We start from the raw sequence: 22247 nt of genomic DNA, 5'->3' as shown, positions 1-22247 counted from the left end.
TACGCGCTGTCAGTGTCCCCGTGGTTCTGGTTCTGCTGAGAACTGGAGCGGGTGATCTTGTGATTGCTGCCGCTGAAGATCTTGCTGCCTCGGTTGGCTTTTATCGGCCCGGTGGCCGCCGGTTCCTCGTCCGGCTCCAGTAGATCCAAACCCGCCTTGCGCTCTTTGCGCACCGAGCGGATCTTCTCTCCCGTCATATTTACACAGATGAGCGGTGGAAAACAGCAGCCCGCACAACATGAACACTGTCCGGTGACTCAACGGAGACGGACGGGAATGAAACACGCACCGGGGCGACGCATCTAACGGTAAACAAACGACACACACTCACACACCCTACGAGGAAGAGCCATCTGCCATCTTCCGCTCACACTCTCGCGAGATTTACAAACGGGGGGTAATGAACGCAGGGGAGAGTCTCGCGAGAATGAGGGGACACACTCATGCATCGAAACAATCCTCTACTCTCGCGAGAATGGAATGCAGGTTGACTAGAGACTGGCTGGTGTCGCGAGATCGAATAATTCTGTAAACACACATCTTCATTTGTTTGACATACACAAACTGATTGGGATGTTTGGATATAACAAGCTAAATAGAAGTGAAGATTTTGGTTTTCATTTTATAAATTAAAACGTTTAGAGGAGAGCAGACATGCGGAGTATCACTGCTGACACCTGCTGGAGAGTGAACATCATTTCAAAGGCACTTCTGGTCAAATCTGACTGATTAAAAGTTCCATTTTCCATTAAAAATGGAAGTTTTTTGGCTTTTAGTATGAATATATATATATATATATATATAGCCTCCTATATATTGTAAAGTGATATGGAGGAGATTAGGATGAGAAACGGTTAGACATTAGGAGGAAACTGCGGCTTTACCGAGCTGTGATATAAATGAAACGCAATTGGCTGTTTTCAAAAAGGGGAGGGGCTGTTCAATATGTCCCGCCCTGTCTTCCTATTTTAGTGGACTTTTAAAAACAAACTGAATTCTTATTAGTTCAGACATTCATATTAATAATAATAATACACTTTATTTATAACGCCTTTCTCATGTCCAAAGAGCAACAACACAAAGTAAACAGATTATAAAATACAAACATGCAAATGACAGAAAAAAACAGTAACACAGCTAATAGGTTTGAATTAGCATGTTTTGCTAGCATGTTTAAACAGGTTGCTAACATGATTTAGCATGTTGCAGACATGTCTTAGCACATTTGCTAGCATGAATTGACATGTTTTGGCTCATTGTTAACATGACTTAACATGTCTTAACAAATTGATAGCATGAATTTCCCCTGTAGTCAATAATTTGATCCCTTATCACCAATATTACAGATTTTTAAAAAAAATTCCTTGAAAAAATTTTTCTTTATGCCTTAAATTATCTTGAATGTAACTCAACACGATTGCCTCATTTAGTGTGGGTCTATGAATATGCAAATGAGCCCCGCCTCCACTCACCCACTCACTCACTCAGAGATCCACTCGTTGACGATCACACGTTGATCTGATTGGTTACAAGGTAGTTTATGACGTCAGAAACACCAGCGATTTCAAAGCGTGTTTTTGAGACTGTCTTTGGTTCACTGCAGTTTTAAGCAGAAAATACTCAGCAATGCTGTCGACTTATGAATTTACACATGATTTGTCTTAAAGCATATTAAAAACACCACATAGACATAAATAACATTAAAAGCTGGATTTCGAGCTGAATAGTAGACCATTAGTAGACCTAATAATAAAGTGTAACCAAAAATAAATGTATGTGATCTTTACCCCTTAGTAAATAAACTCATAATTACATCATTCAAAAACAGAAACGTTTCGTGTTCGTTTTTGTGGTCAGTGTTGAAAGCCCACAGAACATGTGACTTTATTCTTAGATTGTGTATGTGTGTGCAATACTTTGAATTCATCGATTACAGGGCAGAGAGGTGCTTATGGAGTCAAAATAATGCTGCATATATTTGCAAAGAAAAAGTAGGTATTGGAAAATAAAATAAAGTTTTTCAAGCAAAAATAAAGTACTGCAAAAGAAATTACACATTTTATAGCAATACTTTTTTTTTTTAAAGATTTGTTAAAGGTGCAGTGTGTAAACATTTTGAGTATCTATTAACAGAAATGCAATATGACATCCATAACTATGTGTTCATTGGTGTATAAAGAACTTACTTAGTAAACCGTACTGTTTTTATTACCTTAGCGTGAGACGTTTATATCTCCATAAACGCGGGCGCCCCCATGAAGGTCGACATATTGTGACGTCATGTTTCTATACCGTAGTCGACAGCGAACACAGCGTTACAGAGCGCGTTTCGTTGAAAGTGGAAGCAGCAGAAAGCTAGAAGCTAGCCATAAACACCGTGAGTAATGACTTTTCCCTTGTCAGTGGTGTAAAATATGTAGTTGCATTGTTTCGTGTAACTTAATTCTTCTCCCTCGCTGTGTTATGGCTTTGCTATGTGGGGATAAATGTGCTGGTTACGTTCGTGAGACAGCTGATTAATACTCTTGTCATTGACCGTAAAACAGTTACAGGAATCACCAACCCGTCGATCTTGGAAGCATTTTAAGTCGATCGAGTTTCCAAAATCAGAGTAAAAAAGCCTATAGTGTGTAGTAAATGGTGTCTAGGGGATGCGGAGGCGCATGCGCTGTTACAATCACGTTATTTTTGCCGCGCGCACCTTTGGACTCATGCAGACGCGTCCAGTTTAAACAAGGCTTAACGCTTTAACCAGCTCAGCCACAGTAACAGCTCATATTAGCCAGCTAAACTTTTACTACTCTGTTAGAAAAAATATATAGTTGCATAGTTTCATGTGTTTCTTCTCCCTCGCTGTATTATGGGTTTGCTATGTGGGGGGAAATGTGCTGGTTACGTTTGTGAGACAATCAGCTGATTACTATTACAGTATTATATTATATATTAAGACCCTTGATCCTCACCTGACTATGGCTTTGTAAACTTTATCCATGATGTGATTTATAATGGACTGTGGTACAGAAACTTGGCTTACTCTGGCTATTCTCTGCCGTCTCAGACGACGATGTTTGTCCCGTTTTAGCCTCCGTAGCTTCTTCGAAAGGGAGGGGTGAGCAGTGGGCTGAGCTCTTAGTGCAAACTCGCAACCGAACCGCTAGATGTCGCCAAAATTTACACACTGCACCTTTAACTAAATGTGTATTACCAGCATCTTTATTTTTGTTTGCAAAACAAAAAATATTTCCCCCCATACTTTATTTTTCTTTTGCAATTCTATATTTTGGTTTGCAAAACAAAAAACATTTCTCTCAATACTTTATTTTTCTTTTGCAATTCTTTATTTTGGTTTTCAAAACAACTTTTATTCTCTCAATACTTTATTTTTCTTTTGCAATTCTTCATTTTGGCAAAACAACTTTTTTTCTCTCAATACTTTATTTTTCTTTTGCAATTATTTATTTTGGTTTGCAAAAAAACTTTTTTTTTCTCTCAATACGTAATTTTTTTTGCAAATATACGTGTCATTATTTTGACTCCATAGGCGGCACACAATGCCAGCGTGACCCGTGAGTGACCCGTGAGTGACCCATGAGTGACCGCAGCAGAAGCTCAGTGAGTTCAGATCGATCAGCAGCAGCAGCAGCTCTGGAATCTCCTCTCGTAACACACAAACACTTGTTTCTCTGGGATCACACGGATATATCCGATGGAGGCTTGAAATCATTCTGATCTGATGATGAAATCTGCTAATAAGTAAGTATAACAGCCGGTTCTGACTTTATTAACTCAGTTCTTGAGTAAAATGCTGGACAATGAAACCGTTCCTGAGTATATTTGAGATTAAAATTAAATCTATTGTATATTCATTTGTTTTAAATTATAGTCCAATAACATGATTAGGATGCAAGTGTTAATTATATTTCTGTCCAGCTAATAAACACTGGTATGTTTCATGCCTCTTTTCCACTTGTTTCTCTATTATTTGCATGCCATTGTAAGTGTTGTAAGAGCCTGTGTTTATGTGTGTTTGTGTAACGGTGACCCTTTTCATTGTCTTGTGTTACTCCAGCATTCTCTGGCTGTTTTCACATTACAACTCACTTTACACGCTCAGAAACGTTAAACATGTTCAGAAATGTAATATTAGTATTGATTTCAGTGTTGTCTGATGATCCGTTTTTATTTTTCCTTCAGAATGTGCAGAATTATGCTTTGGGATGATGGATAATCAACATAGAAGAACTGTTAATGTAAGTAAACAAGCAAAAAAATGACCAGGAATTTACAGGATTTAGTGTATTATTTTACACTAAATTATTGTAGTCTGAAATTTTCAGTGAAATTAATAAATGCTGGGTATTTTTTTCTTTTCTTTTTCTTTTTACAAATTAACGTTAATCAACAGCAAAATTATGCTGACATCACAGTAGTTTACGGCTCTTGTTTTACTGTAAATTCTCATGATAAGAAATTCCACTGTAAGAAATTATATAGTTTACCACTGTAATTGTTTTGAAGTCACCATTATGGTGATCAGTGTTCAATTTGCTTGGGATCTTGGATCTTGTATATTCATAAAAAAAATTCTGATCTAGACAAGTCAGAAAACATTTTTTAAAACAATGACAAGCTAGAGTGTAATTAGGCTATTTGGCTGATTTTTAAGTTAGTCAAACTACTATTATTAGTGTTATTCCAGCATATAGATTTACCAGTATCTTATTTAAAATCCATAATTGTTTGTTGATGGATATTTTACAATAGTTAAGCAACTGTTAAGATCTATCTTTGAAACGTGTGATATTATCATGCAACACAAGATTTATTTTCCTCCATCAGGAAATTATGCACAGACATAAATACTCAATATACAAAACACAACAATGGTGACACGTGACTCAACAAATAATAATAATAATAAAAAAGATAAATTCTGAACATTACTAAATAAACAAACAACACAAACTGCTAAAAGTGAAGCAAAAATAAGTTCAGCAACACAGATAAAACCAACAAGAAACTCCACAGCATAATCTATTCATGCCGCACTGCATGCTGGGAACCTTCATAGTATATGCACTGTAGAAATACAGTATGATATTGAAGATTTTACAAGAAATTTCAAAGATTGCAGTTAGATACAAGAAAAATCCTACTGTGGAATTACCGGGAAGGTAATGCAATTATTAACCTGGAAAATACTGTAATCTCACACTAAACAGTGTAACGTTACTTTAAAATGAGTGCAAATGAGCTAAACAGCATTGTGGAAAATAATGGACAAGTAGCGTTTTATTATACAGGATTTTTTAGAAACCAAGTAAGTGTCTAAAATAATGATTCAGGATTTGACAGACAAGCTAAAAAAAATACAACAGAATTACCCATGATGCACTGAGTCAACGTTTGACCTAAAGTTCACCCAAAAATAAGAATTCTTTCATTAATTACTCAGCCTCATGTCGTTCCAAACCTGTAAGACTTTCGTTCAACACAAATGAAGATCTTTTTGATGAAATCTGAGAGCTTTCGGTCCCTCCATTGACACTCTATGCAATTTACCACTTTTTAAAAAAGGTAATAAGACACTATTAAAGGGATCCATGTAAAGGAATCCACTCTAGTGATTCAAACTCAAATTAAGGAAGCGACGCGAGTGGCAAAAAAACACAATTTACCACTTTGTTTACTAAATATTAATCTGCAACGATTTCACGCGAGCACCACGACGCATGCGCGTGCGGACGTTAATCCTTATGTGAACGCGCGTTGGAGATTAAAAGCAACAGGTTTCTTACAGACCAAGGACGATAACGATAAAGATATAGTTCTAAATAAATAAAGCAACTTTACTTACAAAAGAATAGCAAGCAGAGTTCACATTGAGACTATAACGATAACGGCACAGAGAAACTTAAACAATATCAATGGAATCACTTTCAGAATAAAAACACTGAGCCAATCAGAATCCGTCCTGCTTTGAAGAGCTCGAGCATTTAAAGCGACAGACGACAATACTGCAGCGTGAAAGATCACAATTATTTGTGTTTATCTTTAATCTGAGGATTAAAGATGCTTCTTGGAAAAATGTAAAGCCTATAATCTACTAAAATGAAAACATCAATAATCAAATATAGGTCTGTTATTGTAAAAGTAACAGCACGCATAAAATAAAAAAGTTTTGTTTATAAAGTGACTCATATGTCATTTTTACACTATCCTATGACTGTGAGATTTCTAATATTTCTCTGTTTGCTTCAGATGGCCTCCAGTGAACCTGAAAATTATCACTCTAACGAGGAACCCCAGCCTGGTGACCTCATCGAGATCTTCAGACCAGCCTATCAGCACTGGGCTCTATATCTGGGAGACGGTTACATCATCAACCTCACTCCTGTCGGTCAGTGGCGCCATCATGGCTCAAAAACAGCATTTAGATGACCTCAGAATAATATTTAGGCCTGAATTTAAGATTTATGTATCTGAATGGCATATAAAATCTCCATTCATTTGGATTAAACAGATTTAGTAACACTTTACAACAAGGTTACATTAGTTAACTTCATTACTTAACATGAACATTTACTAATACATAATTAAAATCAAAAGTTGTATCTGTATCTATTATTTAATAACCACGAGCTAACAATGAACAGTCGTATTTTTATGAACTATTATTAACAGATTAATAAATAGCCTACTGTAACAAACAAATTAGGCTACTCGTTGTTAGTTAATGTAATGTATTAGCCAATGATAACTAATGAGACCTTATTTTAAGGTGTTACAAGGTTTTAACTTATCATAAACTGAATATGATGCATATCTGTCCCCCTTGTAGTCAATAATTTTATCTGTTAAAACTCATCTTTGATCACCAAAATGACATATTTAAACGTATTTTCCTTGAAAAAAATGTCTTCTTGCCTTAAAATATCTTGTATGTAACTCGACACCCTTGCTTCATTTAGCATGCGCGGTTCTATGAATATGCAAATGAGCCCCGCCTCCACTCACTCACTCACTCAGAGATCCACTCGTTGACGATCACACGTTGATCTGATTGCTTACAAGGTAGTTTATGACGTCAGAAACACCAGCGATTTCAAAGCGTGTTTTTGAGACTGTCTTTGGTTCACTGCAGTTTTAAGGAGAAAATACTCAGCAATGCTGTCGACTTATGAATTTACACATGATTTGTCTTAAAGCATATTAAAAACAACACATAGACATATAAACAACATTAAAAACTGGATTTTTACCTCAGAATAATCATATTTTCAAAATGCATTCATTGAAATTGATTAGAATCAGCATAAATTGGTTACTCAGTTACAAAATATGAAAACATGGCTAGCTGTGTAATAACTAATATTCAGTGTTCAAATTGTATTTATTGATAATAAATAAATCAATCTTAAAACAGTTTATTAGTACTACATGCTTCATCTATGTATGACTGACAAATTTCCATCACGTTAAGTTTATTCCTTTATGTTAAAACTGTGTCCAAATGCATTAAAATTTTGATATGCAATTCAAATGCACGTCTTTAAACGTGTTTTCTCCTGTCAGATGAGAGTCAAGCCGCTGCCATGTCGAGTGTGAAGTCAGTGTTCAGTCGTAAAGCCGTGGTCCGCATGCAGCTCTTAAAGGAGGTTGTGGGAGAAGATTCATACAGGATCAACAATAAATATGATGACAATCACACGCCGCTGCCCGTCTCTGAGATCATCCAGCGAGCTCAGCTCCTCATTGGACAGGAGGTGTCATATGACCTGCTGGGCAGCAACTGTGAACACTTCGTCACTCTTCTTCGCTACGGCGAGGGAGTGTCTGAACAGGTCAGAACAACCAAAAAAATACCACATTATTACCATGTTCCAGGAATTTGGTATTATTTATGGAAGCTTGTTTCCGTCACAGAATAAATAATTGCGACTTTTTATCTCAGAATTTCGAGTTTATATCTCACAATTCTGACTTTACACAATTGGGACTTTATAACAGGCAATTCTGACTGTATCACGCAATTCTTAATTTATAACACACAATTGCGACTTTATATCACGCAATTCTTACTTTATAACATGCAATTACGACTTTATATCACACAATTCTGACCTTATAACTCGCAATTGCGACTTTATATCACGCAATTCTGACTGTATCACGCAATTCTGACTTTATAACACACAATTGCGACTTTATATCACGCAATTCTTACACAATTACGACTTTATATCACTTAATTCTGCCTTGATAACTCGCAATTCCAACTTTATATCACGAAATTCTTACACAATTACGACTTTATATCACGCAATTCTTACTTTATAACATGCAATTGTGACTTTATATCACGCAATTCTGATTTTATAACTCACAATAGCGACTTTTTATCATGCAATTCTGATTTTATAACTCTCAATTGCGACTTTTTATCATGCAATTCTGATTTTATAACTCTCAATTGTGACTTTATATCATGCAATTCTGATTTTATAACTCTCAATTGCGAATTTTTATCATGCAATTCTGATTTTATAACTCTCAATTGCGACTTTTTATCATGCAATTCTGACTTTATATCACGCAATTGTGGCTTTTTATCATGCAATTCTGACTTTATATCACGCAATTGTGACTTTTTATCATGCAATTCTGACTTTATATCACGCAATTGTGACTTTTTATCATGCAATTCTGATTTTATAACTCTCAATTGCGAATTTTTATTATGCAATTCTGATTTTATAACTCTCAATTGTGACTTTATATCACACAATTCTGACTTTATAACACAATTGCGACTTTATATCACGCAATTCTTACACAATTGTGACTTTATATCACGCAATTCTGACCTTATAACTCGCAATTGCGACTTTTTATCATGCAATTCTGATTTTATAACTCTCAATTACGACTTTTTATCATGCAATTCTGATTTTATAACTCTCAATTGCGACTTTTTATCATGCAATTCTGATTTTATAACTCGCAATTGTGACTTTATATCACGCAATTCTTACACAATTGTGACTTTATATCACGGAATTCTTACTTTATAACATGCAATTGTGACTTTATATCACGCAATTCTGCCTTTATAACTCACAATAGCGACTTTTTATCATGCAATTCTGATTTTATAACTCACAATAGCAACTTTTTATCATGCAATTCTGATTTTATAACTCTCAATTGCGACTTTTTATCATGCAATTCTGATTTTATAACTCACAATAGCGACTTTTTATCATGCAATTCTGATTTTATAACTCTCAATTGCGACTTTTTATTATGCAATTCTGATTTTATAACTCTCAATTGTGACTTTATATCACACAATTCTGACTTTATAACACAATTGCGACTTTATATCACGCAATTCTTACACAATTGTGACTTTATAACTCTCAATTGCGACTTTTTATCATGCAATTCTGATTTTATAACTCGCAATTGTGACTTTATATCACGCAATTCTGACTTTATAACACAATTGCGACTTTATATCACGCAATTCTTACACAATTGTGACTTTATATCACGCAATTCTGACCTTATAACTCGCAATTGTGACTTTTTATCATGCAATTCTGATTTTATAACTCTCAATTGCGACTTTTTATTATGCAATTCTGATTTTATAACTCTCAATTGTGACTTTATATCACACAATTCTGACTTTATAACAGAATTGCGACTTTATATCACGCAATTCTTACACAATTGTGACTTTATATCACGCAATTGTGACTTTTTATCATGCAATTCTGATTTTATAACTCTCAATTGCGACTTTTTATCATGCAATTCTGATTTTATAACTCTCAATTGTGACTTTATATCACACAATTCTGACTTTAAAACACAATTGCGACTTTATATCACGCAATTCTTACACAATTGTGACTTTATATCACGCAATTGTGACTTTTTATCATGCAATTCTGATTTTATAACTCGCAATTGTGACTTTATATCACGCAATTCTGACTTTATAACACAATTGCGACTTTATATCACGCAATTCTTACACAATTGTGACTTTATATCACGCAATTCTGACCTTATAACTCGCAATTGTGACTTTTTATCATGCAATTCTGATTTTATAACTTGCAATTCTGACTTTATATCACGCAATTCTGACTTTATAACATACAATTGTAACTTTATTTCACGCAATTCTTACACAATTACCACTTTATATCACGCAATTCTTACACAATTCTGACTTTATATCACGCAATTCTGACCTTATAACTCGCAATTGCGACTTTATCACACAATTCTGCCTTTATAACTCACAATTGTGACTTTATATCATGCAATTCTGATTTTATAACTCGCAATTGCGACTTTTTATCATGCAATTCTGATTTTATAACTTGCAATTCTGACTTTATAACATACAATTGTAACTTTATTTCACGCAATTCTTACACAATTACCACTTTATATCACGCAATTCTTACACAATTCTGACTTTATATCACGCAATTCTGACTTTATAACTCGCAATTGCAACTTTATCACACAATTCTGCCTTTATAACTCACAATTGTGACTTTATATCATGCAATTCTGACTTTATAACTCGCAATTGCGACTTCATATTACCCAATTGTGAGAAAAAAAAGTCAGAATTTTGAGATAAAAAGTCGCAATTACCTTTTTTTATTTTTCATTCTGTGGGGGAAACAAGCTTCCATCGGTATTCAATCAGCACCATGCAAAAATTTGCACTTTGATATGGCATTTTGGCACATATCAAATCCCTACCAAGGATGAATTTTGAAGCATCATGTGTGCTCCCACCAAAAATGCTTCTGATTCAGGAAATGCCTGATGCCAAAAATGCTGTCAAGTATTGTATTATGTAAAAAACATGATAGATGAATATGCTAATTAGTCAGACGCACATCACTGTATGTGCCTGTACTTTTAATGATTTATTCATATTATAAATAGTAAAACAATAATTTGATGTTCTGATTGGGAACGAGGCTGTTTATGTGATATAGTGTGATCTTCTGTGTTGACAGGCATCACGGGCGATAGGCGCCATCAGTTTGGTGACGGCAGCGGCTAGTGCTTTTTCAGTGCTGGGAATAATCAACACACGCTCCAGAAACAGACCGTTCTAGATCTGACGAAGCCCAGACCACTGAAGACGTTATATGAAGTGATCTGAATTATTATTTAAAGGCATCTGACTCAAGTTTTTTAGGTTGAAAGCAGGTTGTGTGTGACAATGAACTTTTAATGTGAAAGTATTAAAAACTGCTTTATTTCATGCTTGAATGTTTAAAAATACATTATTTTCCTCATATTCTCCATTGTTGCGGCTCCTCTCGTCCCAGTCTGTCAGTAACGCTCTGTTTACTTCCTGTCTCTATGAAGCCCCTCCTTCTGAAAAGCACACTGTGCTCTGATTGGTCGAGTGCTAGTGTGTTTGTGAAATGTCCCGCCCCTTTCCATAACCTCCAGTTTAACACACTACTAACTAACTCAACCAGGCCCCGCCCCTTTATTCTGCGTATGAATTATTATAATGAGAAATATTGTGACGTGTTCGTTCTCGGAAGAAACTCAAGATACCATGGAGGCGTTTCAGGGAGTTGATAACTATGGAAGCACATCCTAAATATTTGAATAAAAATATAAAATGTAAAAAAAAAACACCCCACAACATATATATAGGAAAGAAATGTTTTAATTACATATTTCAAATGTACAAAAAGTTGAAAACAGTAATCTAGGCAGACATGTGTGAAGCTGAAGTGTAACGGAGCTGCTGATTGGTCGGCTCAGGTGTTCTGTGCGGCTTGCTGCATGATGACCGAGCCGAGACTCAATAACTGCAGATACTCGTCAGCACCGTCGGCCAGACACTTGTCCACCTCCTAAAAGACACATCAGAACATTTGATTTCAACAAAACAACCAACACATTTCAATGGAACCTTGTTTCCGCCACAATAATAAAAAAAGTAATTGCGACTTTTTATCTCACAATTCTAACCTTTTTTTCTCCCAATTGAGTGATATAAAGTCAGAATTGTGTTATAAATTCAAAATTGTGTTATAAAGTCAAAATTGCGTGCTATAAAGTCAGAATTGTGTTATAAAGTCAGAATTGTGTGATATAAAATCAGAATTGTGTTATAAAGTCAGAATTGTGTGATATAAAGTCAGAATTGTGTGATAAAGTCAGAATTGTGTGATATAAAGTCAGAATTGTGTTATAAAGTCAGAATTGTGTTATAAAGTCAGAATTGTGTTATAAAGTCAAAATTGCGTGCTATAAAGTCAGAATTGTGTGATATAAAGTCAGAATTGTGTGATAAAGTCAGAATTGTGTGATATAAAGTCAGAATTGTGTGATATAAAGTCAGAATTGTGTTATAAAGTCAGAATTGTGTTATAAAGTCAAAATTGCGTGCTATAAAGTCAGAATTGTGTGATATAAAGTCAGAATTGTGTTATAAGGTCAGAATTGTGTGATATAAAGTCGGAATTGTGTGATATAAAGTCGGAATTGTGTTATAAAGTCAAAATTGCGTGATATAAAGTCAGAATTGCGTGCTATAAAGTCAGAATTGTGTGATATAAAGTCAGAATTGCGTGGTATAAAGTCAGAATTGTGTGATATAGTCAGAATTGTGTGATATAAAGTCAGATTTGTGTGATATAAAGTCAGAATTGTGTTATATAAAGTCAGAATTGTGTGATATAAAGTCAGAATTGTGTGATATAAAGTCAGAATTGTGTGATATAAAGTCAGATTTGTGTGATATAAAGTCAGATTTGTGTGATATAAAGTCAGAATTGTGTGATATAAAGTCAGAATTGTGTGATATAAAGTCAGAATTGTGTGATATAAAGTCAGAATTGTGTGATATAAAGTCAGAATTGTGTGATATAAAGTCAGAATTGCGTGATATAGTCAGAATTGCGTGATATAGTCAGAATTGCGAGATATAAAGTCAGAATTGTGTGATATAAAGTCAGAATTGTGTGATATAAAGTCAGATTTGTGTGATATAAAGTCAGAATTGTGTGATATAAAGTCAGAATTGTGTGATATAAAGTCAGAATTGTGTGATATAAAGTCAGAATTGTGTGATATAAAGTCAGATTTGTGTGATATAAAGTCAGAATTGTGTGATATAAAGTCAGAATTGTGTGATATAAAGTCAGAATTGTGTGATATAAAGTCAGAATTGTGTGATATAAAGTCAGAATTGTGTGATATAGTCAGAATTGCGAGATATAAAGTCAGAATTGTGTGATATAAAGTCAGAATTGTGTGATATAAAGTCAGATTTGTGTGATATAAAGTCAGAATTGTGTGATATAAAGTCAGAATTGTGTGATATAAAGTCAGAATTGTGTGATATAAAGTCAGAATTGTGTGATATAAAGTCAGATTTGTGTGATATAAAGTCAGAATTGTGTGATATAAAGTCAGAATTGTGTGATATAAAGTCAGAATTGTGTGATATAGTCAGAATTGCGAGATATAAAGTCAGAATTGCGAGATATAAAGTCAGAATTGCGTGCTATAAAGTCAGAATTGTGAGAAATAAACTTGCAATTCACACTTTTTCTCCCATTTGTGTTTTAAAGTCAGAATTGTGTGATATAGTTGCAATTCTGAGAAATAAAGTCAGAATTGCAAGATGTAAACTCACAATTGTGAGATAAAAGTCGCAATTATCTTTTAAAATGTTTGATTCTGTGGCGGAAACAAGCTTTTATACATTTCCACTGAACAGAACAAGAAAACTCTCTTATTTCAGTGTGTAGTCTCGGTTCACTTACGGCCATCTTCTCTGCAACGACAGATTTCTGTTTATCGCTCAGCTTCTCTTCGATGATGACCTCATGTAACTGGTTGAGGACGTTAGTAGCAGCGAATCCCTGATCGATCAGATCCTGCACAAATCAAGATGAGCTTTATGGTTTTATGGAAAACCGATACTGAAAACATGACGTTTATAAAGATATAAACATTCTTAAATCAAGATACATTTACTGGAGAAGCTAAATGATTGAAGCTATTAAATCGGTTATTGTAAAATTGATTAAATTAACACATGTCTGCCAATGGGGTCAGAAAAATAATCTAATTCCCCTTTGCATTAAGTGTATTTTTCAGTAAATGTATCTTGATTTAAGGATTTTTATGTTTTTTTGTTGTTGTTTTTAGAAAACAAGACAGGAATACTAAGCAAGAAGAATATTTTGTTACAATAAATCTGAGTTGAGAGTTTGATGAGCACAATAATGAGCTCTTAAACACAGATGCTGTAAAATGAATTTCAAGCACTACTTTTTTGGTTTTCAAGGACTTCATTTATCAATTTATCTCATTTATCAAACAATATTTTTATCTTTGAAATAAAAAAAGGTAAACAGATAAACAAAAATAAACCAATAAAACAAAATGGAACAAATAAAGTGCAGTGACTGCGGTAACTTTAACCATTGAAAGGATACTATGACAAAGACATCGCTTTCCTCATTTAAAATTATTTTTTTCTGTCATGAATATATGATTGAGCTGAAGAATGAAAGCTGTATCACATACTTGCATATTTATATGAGCAATATCACACTCATAGCCATTCAAAATGCCTCTATATCAGACGGACCGCAGCTTTAATTTTGTGAAAAGATTCTTTATTCGATCAAATTAAACACTAATTTCACATGTATTGTTTTCAAGGGTTTTTCCAGGACTTCAATTTCAAAAATTCAAGCACGTTGTACGAACAGTGTCTGTTTTCAGACTCACCTTCACAGCGAGCTCCAGCTTCTCGAAAGCGCCTTTATAACAGATCTGGAGGAGCGTTTCAATCACTTTGGGCGGAACCACCTTGAAAAAGAAAGTAGAGTTTAAAGACGGTATATTAAAAGTCTGGGTCTCGTTCGGCACGTTCACTCACCCCCGCGATCTCGATGATGATTTGTTCAGTGATTTCCCGCTCAGCGTTGAGTCTCGCGGCGCTCTGGAGATACGTGATGGCTTTCCTGAGATCTCCATCTGAGACCTTCACCAGAGCCTCGATTCCCTTCAACACACACACAAATATTTACTCCATACAAAAAGCTTGTGCTTTAAAGGAATAATTCATCCAAAAATGGAAATTATCTCATGATTTACTCGTCCTCAAGCCATCCTATGTGTGTATCGGCTTTCTTCTTTCAGCCAAACGCAATCAGTAATATTCAGTCCCTCCGGAAAAACACGATTATTCGATCGCATTATTCAATGCATAATCAGCCAAAGTCCTCATATTAATGCAGGGGGCACATTTTTTCAGATATGACGCACTTTCGCCCAAAATATGCGGGACTTGCATGATTTCACCATATAAAGCTGGGAAGAGCCAGGATATTATTTAATATACAAATGCAGAGTTTTTTTGTGATTGTTGCGAGCAAAAATCCTTCATTATGAGGCACGTTTTCTTAAAAAATGCGATGGAATATGTGGGATATTTATGCAATTTTATGCGATGAAATTGCGGGAACTTGCAAAAACGGCGGTTTGATGAAAAAGAGAAAAAAGTGATTCCCCAACACCCTGTTCTCACTAGACCACTGCCTTAATGTAAAGAGTCATTTCCTTTTACTTCCTATGATAAGCAAGCGTAACATCACAGAAAGTGCTGGAATATTTAAATCTCATCTTGTTTTATTTCAGATCTTAATAAACACACGCCTCAAACTTACAAAACACTGATGAGTCAAACAACTTCTGCAGCTTTACAAAAGGAATATGCTACAACGTCTGTAAAAATGAATAAATAAAATATAAAAATGTGTGCTTCCTGTTTTACAGCTTTTCGATGATGTTCACGTCTTCATAACGTTCCCATGGCAACAGGGGAAACGGCTGCTCGTGTGTGAAGTAAATAGTGCTGGGCGGTTTGACAAAATTTATATCACGTTTTTTTTTATTCAAAATTATGCCGGTTTTCCGATTTATGACTTTTGTTTTTCATTTTTCATGCATAATCAGGTGTTCAAAGCATTTTCTACTGGTTGAGAGAGGAATTACTGCAGTAAATTGACTTAGGATGGTCTATTTTACTGTCATTAGTGAATATTGTAGAATAGAATAGCGCCCAGTATAACCTAAAATTGTTATTTCTTAACGTTCTTATAACCAGGAAATAACGTTAAAGCTGCAGTAGGGAGTTTTGAGAAAATGTTGACTTAGCCTGAAAATTTGAACAAGCACAACTTACAGGTCCAACCCACTTGCTCTCTGCTACGCTACAGTCCTCCCTCCACAGCTCCTCCCTCCACAGCTCCTCCCTCCACAGCTCCTCCCCCACAGCTCCTCCCTCCACAGCTCCTCCCCCCACAGCTCCTCCCCCACAGCTCCTCCCTCCACAGCTCCTCCCCCCACAGCTCCTCCCCCACAGCTCCTCCCTCCACAGCTCCTCCCCCACAGCTCCTCCCTCCACAGCTCCTCCTCCACAGCTCCTCCCCCCACAGCTCCTCCCCCCACAGCTCCTCCCTCCACAGCTCCTCCCTCCACAGCTCCTCCCTCCACAGCTCCTCCCTCCACAGCTCCTCCCCCACAGCTCCTCCCTCCACAGCTCCTCCCTCCACAGCTCCTCCCCCACAGCTCCTCCCCGCAGCTCCTCCCCCACAGCTCCTCCCCCCACAGCTCCTCCCCCCACAGCTCCTCCCTCCACAGCTCCTCCCTCCACAGCTCCTCCCCCACAGTTCCTCCCTCCACAGCTCCTCCCCCCACAGCTCCTCCCTCCACAGCTCCTCCCCCCACAGCTCCTCCCCCCACACCTCCTCCCTCACAGCTCCTCCCCCCACACCTCCTCCCTCACAGCTCCTCCCCCCACAGCTCCTCCCCCCACAGCTCCTCCCTCACAGCTCCTCCCTCACAGCTCCTCCCTCCACAGCTCCTCCCTCCACAGCTCCTCCCTCACAGCTCCTCCCTCACAGCTCCTCCCTCACAGCTCCTCCCCCACAGCTCCTCCCCCACAGCTCCTCCCCCACAGCTCCTCCCTCCACAGCTCCTCCCCCACAGCTCCTCCCTCCACAGCTCCTCCTCCACAGCTCCTCCCTCCACAGCTCTAAAAAACTGGACGTTTTGAATGTTCCTAGAACATTCAGAAATAACGTTAACGTTTTTATAACTTAATGGGAATGTTATGAAAACGTTCTTATAACCTAAAATTGTTAGCTGGGGAAGAGGAGAGATTCGCGATTGCACTGAACACGTTTTAAGTGCAGGATTCTCTGAGTGAGCACAGAGAAAATAGACCTATTCTAGCAAGAGCAGCGTGTATCTGAGAGCGCGGCACATTATATTCCGCGCGCGAGCAGAGACATTCGCGCTCGCGCATTATATTAATGTACTTTCACGCTACAATAATGCGCTCTCGACATTTGATAGGAAAATAACGCCATAGTTCTGCAGCATCCATCTTCCCTGTAACGTAACACCAGAGCACTGCTGTTTACCCTCGCCTCGCCGTCGCTGCTTAGAAGTGCAACATTGTAAAGGGTCCGTCTGAAACAGTGTCGCTCGGCGCAGCGTAACGTTCGTTCCGAACGTTACGTAATTAAATAAATTGGTATGGCGGTATATACAAAATTAATATCATAACAAAAATATACACCGGTTTTCGGTATGAACCGGTATACCGCCCAGCACTAGAAGTAAACGCAACATTTTTCAACTTTCTGCTAAGATATATGTGACTTTTTTGCAACGAAAATGTGGGGATTATGAAATCATGCAAGCCTCACATATTTTGTACGGAAATCTGCAATTTATGCTGCGTATTTGAAAAAATGCGGCCCCCGCATAAATATGCGGACTGACTTTGGCTGATTATGCATTGAATTATGCGATCGAATAATCACGTTTTTCTGGAGGGACTGATTAGCAGCGACTAAAGACAGCCCTATTTCATGGGTAATAATTAACAAAACTTCTTCGTTTACATCTTTGCTGTACTTGAGGTTCTCCTTCCCGCAGATCTCCAGCAGTCGCTCCTGCTGAATGTCATTGGCCAGCGGTTTGAAGCGGAACTTGGAGCATCTGGAGGTCAACGGCTCGATTATCCTGCAGAAACAAGCGAGAGTCAGCAAACCCGACTTAAAACCCATCTTTTCTCTGTGGCCTTGACACCTAGAAAGATTTACTCATGTTTATGTGTATGTTTATGTCGTTTCATTTTATTTTTGTTGTATGTAGTTGTGTGTCTTATGTGATTACTTTTTTTCTGTACAGCACTTTGGTTGTTTAAAAGTGCTTAAAGTTGGATTGGATTGGATTAGCAGAAGCCGCACGCGGCGGGTTTGTGCGTTCGCGTGGTTCACACTGACCGGCTGACGTAGTTGCAGATGAGACAGAACCGCGTGGTTCGAGACTCTTTCTCCATCGTGCGTCTGAGTGCCGCCTGAGCCGCGTTGGTCATGGAATCCGCCTCGTCCAGGATTATGATCTTGAATGGCGGACAAGGTTTCCCGCTGGGATTCAGAGAGTAAAAGCATGCGTTCAGAAACACTCGATCGGCGGTATCGTTTGAATTTAACGATACCGATTCCTATTTCGATTCTGCTTATCTATTTCCTAATTTCGATTCCAATTATGAAAAATAAACTATAAAAAAAAGAAACAGATATTCACATTTTAGTCTTATTGCACAACATTTAATTATAGCTGAATATCATGAACAAAAATAAACAGGATAAAGAACTCTTACACAAGGAACGTTAGCCTGCGGTTTAAAAATAACACAGAAAAATAACTATCCTAACTAATATACATTTTAAGGATTATTAAAGACAATAAACACTCAATAATTAAAAAAGAACAAATAAAAAATTAGCAATCGCAACAAATAAATACAACTGAACAAAGATACGATTAAAATAAACTGTGTTTTAAGATTTTCAGGTATTCAGGTACCGGAACGGTAATCAAATGTAAAATAACACTGCACTTTATACATAATATATACATTAAAAATATAGTTGCAAAAGTTATTCAGTCAAGAACAATTGAATTTTCTCTTAGTCTTTTGTTGTTTGATTAGTGTTATTATAGAGACGCTGCAGGAATATTAGGCTACTGTCACTTTAAGAGCTTCACAATATAACGGAATTCACGGAATCGAACCCAAACCTAATCGTTGCGTTTATTCGGGGCGTAACTCACTCGGTACGCGAGCCGGCCACCGCCAGCTGGGCGAAGTTCTTCACCTTCTCTCGCACCACCTGTATCCCTCGTTCATCAGAAGCGTTGAGCTCCAGGACTCTCTGTCGGTACAGCTCTGGCCTGAAGCACAACGCGAGGATATTAGCACACGCGTGTCTGAATCTCAATACGCATCGTCATTATGCAGATCTTACCCATAAAGCTCTCTGGCCGCCGCGAGGATGGTGGACGTCTTTCCTGTTCCAGGCGGTCCGTAGAACAGCAGGTTGGGCAGCTGTGAGAGCAGAGCACATCATCATTACGGCATTAGAGTATTCTGCCAGATTTTTAAATTAAAGTTTTAGATAAAGTTTTACTTCAGTTTTAGTAATTTGTTAGCTTTCTTGTAGCTCAAACAGTAGAGCGTTGGCGCTTGCAACGCCAAGGTCATGGGTTCGATTCCCAGGGAACGCAAAATTGACAAGAATGTAAATGTGTACTTTGAAACGCAATGAAAGTCGCTTTGGATAAAAGTGTCTGCCAAATGCATAAATGTAATTTTAAATACTTGGAAAGGTTCCCTTGGCAACTAATCTTGTGCTAAGAATGTGTTAAACCAAGTTAGCAAACACGCCAAATCATGCTAAAATGATAGCAACATGCCAATTCATGCTAGACAGGTAGTAAATAACACTAGCATGCAAATTCATGCTAGCAACATACCAATTCATGTTAGCACTGTGTTAAATTATGTTAACAATGCGATAATGCATGTTAGCAACGTGTAAAAACATGCCAGAAACATGCTAAATCATACTAGCGACAAGCACCGATTCATACTAACAATGTGCTAAATCATGCTAATATTTTAAAACATGTTAGCAACGTGTTAAACCATGCTAGCAACATGTTAAATCTTGATAACGTTAAAACAATAAATTATGGTAGCAACATGTCAAATCATGCTAACAACATTAAAACATGCTAACAAAATGTTAAAACATGCTGTGTTATAAATAGCTAGCACTGTGCTAAATTATGCTAGCAAGATGTTAACAGCAAGCTACAACACGTTAATGTGTTAAATCATGCAAACAACATGCTAATCAAGCTACCATTGTTTTAATGCTAACAACATGTTAAACCATGCTAGCAACGTGTCAAACCACACTAGTAATGTTTTTAAGTAATTTCAAACTATCAGATAAGGCTTTGTCAAGTCAACATCAAAGTGCACAAACTTCACTCATCTAGTTTTAATTAATGTACTTATTTCATATATACATTTAGTTTACGGTAATAACACTGGAACAGAGAAGGTGGAATTTTACTTTTTGGGATCAAACTATTGACTCAGTTTGAAACTTTCCCGACCACAATAAATGGCATGACGTGTGATCAGTAACTTCATTACAACTGTTCTCGTGAGTTGCAGGGATGGGCGTATCGATATGAAGTATCGATATATATATCGATACTACTAACGTCGAGATCGATATTACAGTGACATTATAATGACCATAGTTCAATTAGGCCTATAATATATATTCTGCGTCAAGTGTACGTCGTAGGCTACGGACGTAGGTGACGCCATCGTGAGCATTTATACTTCTGCGTTACGTCTGTGTTGCTCTGCAGTTACAGCGACGAAACGCTAGTTGGCGGGGGAGGGTTTTAATGATCACTGTGTCTGGATTCCTCGCGGCTGTTTTTGAGTTTAGGCTACTACAAGCAATGGCGACTGAAAGAAAGCATACAGATGGCTGTATTTCCGCACATCTTCAACCAATCGCTCGGTCACTTGGTCCATTTCCATGTTTCTTCGCTGAACTTCTGAATTTAAAAATGGCGGGCGGTGCACATGAACACGGCAGAAATGCGTAGGAGGAAACGCGATGCTACCAAGCCGACCAATCACAGATCTTGCGGCCCGCGTCGTGTATTTACATTTTTGAGGAGGTGCGCATCAGGGTACGGCGTATGGTACACGTCTGTGCGTATGCTACGCCGTACCTACTGCGGCACCCGACGCAGAAGTATAAATTGGCCTTTAGTAATTCAATAATTTAAGAAATTTACAATTTTTAAAGTTCAGTGTAGAGGTATAGTATCAGCGATACTGGCCTTTAAAGTATCGGTATGGTATTGAAAACAAAATAGTTGGTATCGCCGACCCTAGTGAGTTGTGATGATTCGCTATATAAATAAAATTAACATTTGACATTGATGATTCGCCTCACGCACATCAGCGCCCTCTAGAGATTTCTTCAGTACTGCAACCACCTCCTCCTGAAAGGCCACTTCATCCACACACTTTGGTCTGCTAAAGTGATCAAAAACACGAACAGGTGAAATCTGAGATCAACTATGAACACACGTCGGGTCAAAATGCATAATTCAGTTTCATTTTTTAAAGTTTGCCGACATGATATATCAATAACTCTCAGTCAGATCACATGAATATGAGCGTTTATGCAGATATGGTTGAGTCTCACTATTTCTCCACCCAGGGAAGTGCTCTTTGCTTCTTCTCTCCTCCTGATGATGATGAAGATGATGAAGGTTTCTGAGCTTTAACACTCTGTGAGGAAGGTCCTTTCAAAAACGCCTGCATTTCTCCACCTATAAACAGCACAACAGGACATACGCGCTCCACTACAGGAGGATAGACACTCTCACTACAGCTGACACGACCGATGGAAGAGAATAAGCAGAATAAATCTCTTTATAGTCGAATAAATGTGAATGACACGCTTCGTGGGTTTGTTGACACTCCGCGAACCGTCAGATTCCCGCCAGACGCTCATGACGTCAGTGGCGCGCGCCGCAGCTGCTCATCGTCACGTGATCACGTTCACGCTGAAGTTTTTATTTATTTTTAATAATATTAGTATCGTTAGTAATATTGCCACAGAGCCAAGAATATGTATTCCAAATAACTCTATGAATTATCAAGAAAGACGTCACAGGTGGTAAACATAATCATTATTGTGGGTAAATATCAAGTAAACCCTCCTTAATTTGTTTTAAAAAATGACGTACATCAT

At 37.3% G+C, this 22247-nt stretch overlaps 2 protein-coding genes across 2 annotated transcripts in view; one reads left to right on the top strand and one right to left on the bottom strand.

The window, feature by feature from the left end:
• Nucleotides 1-6261: 6261 nt before the first annotated feature.
• LOC143710549 (phospholipase A and acyltransferase 1) lies at nt 6262-11159 on the top strand. The gene is made up of 3 exons (XM_077201474.1): nt 6262-6400; nt 7576-7844; nt 11058-11159. The coding sequence occupies exons 1-3, from the start codon at nt 6262-6264 to the stop codon at nt 11157-11159; spliced, it is 510 nt and encodes a 169-aa protein (XP_077057589.1).
• A 551-nt stretch (nt 11160-11710) lies between these two features.
• LOC143710548 (replication factor C subunit 4-like) overlaps nt 11711-22247 on the bottom strand; it is an 11471-nt gene continuing 934 nt past the window's right edge. The window contains exons 1-10 of the mRNA XM_077201473.1: nt 21696-22247; nt 21445-21523; nt 19416-19495; nt 19222-19341; nt 18387-18530; nt 18003-18123; nt 14966-15091; nt 14815-14895; nt 13839-13952; nt 11711-11918 (exon numbers count right to left, since the gene is read on the bottom strand). The exon at nt 21696-22247 is cut by the window's right edge and continues 934 nt beyond it. Of these exons, the coding sequence (XP_077057588.1) occupies nt 11823-11918; nt 13839-13952; nt 14815-14895; nt 14966-15091; nt 18003-18123; nt 18387-18530; nt 19222-19341; nt 19416-19495; nt 21445-21523; nt 21696-21814 (1080 nt within the window). The 5' untranslated portion in view covers nt 21815-22247 and the 3' untranslated portion in view covers nt 11711-11822. The remainder of the gene's footprint in view (nt 11919-13838; nt 13953-14814; nt 14896-14965; nt 15092-18002; nt 18124-18386; nt 18531-19221; nt 19342-19415; nt 19496-21444; nt 21524-21695) is intronic.

This window comes from Siphateles boraxobius, unplaced genomic scaffold (assembly GCF_051911475.1).
Source record: "Siphateles boraxobius isolate OS27281-9 unplaced genomic scaffold, OSU_SipBor_1 472, whole genome shotgun sequence".
Classification (NCBI taxonomy): Eukaryota; Metazoa; Chordata; class Actinopteri; order Cypriniformes; family Leuciscidae; genus Siphateles; species Siphateles boraxobius.
The sequence above is the reverse complement of the archived record's forward strand: the minus strand, read 5'-3'. Positions and strand labels throughout refer to the sequence as shown.

What these genes read in the sequence shown, in the direction of transcription:
- LOC143710549 (XM_077201474.1), top strand. Translation starts at nt 6,262, where the DNA reads ATGGCCTCCAGTGAACCTGAAAATTATCACTCTAACGAGGAACCCCAG. An exon ending in CATCAACCTCACTCCTGTCG is followed by an intron (nt 6,401 to 7,575) that starts GTCAGTGGCGCC and finishes TTCTCCTGTCAG; the next exon opens with ATGAGAGTCAAGCCGCTGCC. An exon ending in GCGAGGGAGTGTCTGAACAG is followed by an intron (nt 7,845 to 11,057) that starts GTCAGAACAACC and finishes CTGTGTTGACAG; the next exon opens with GCATCACGGGCGATAGGCGC.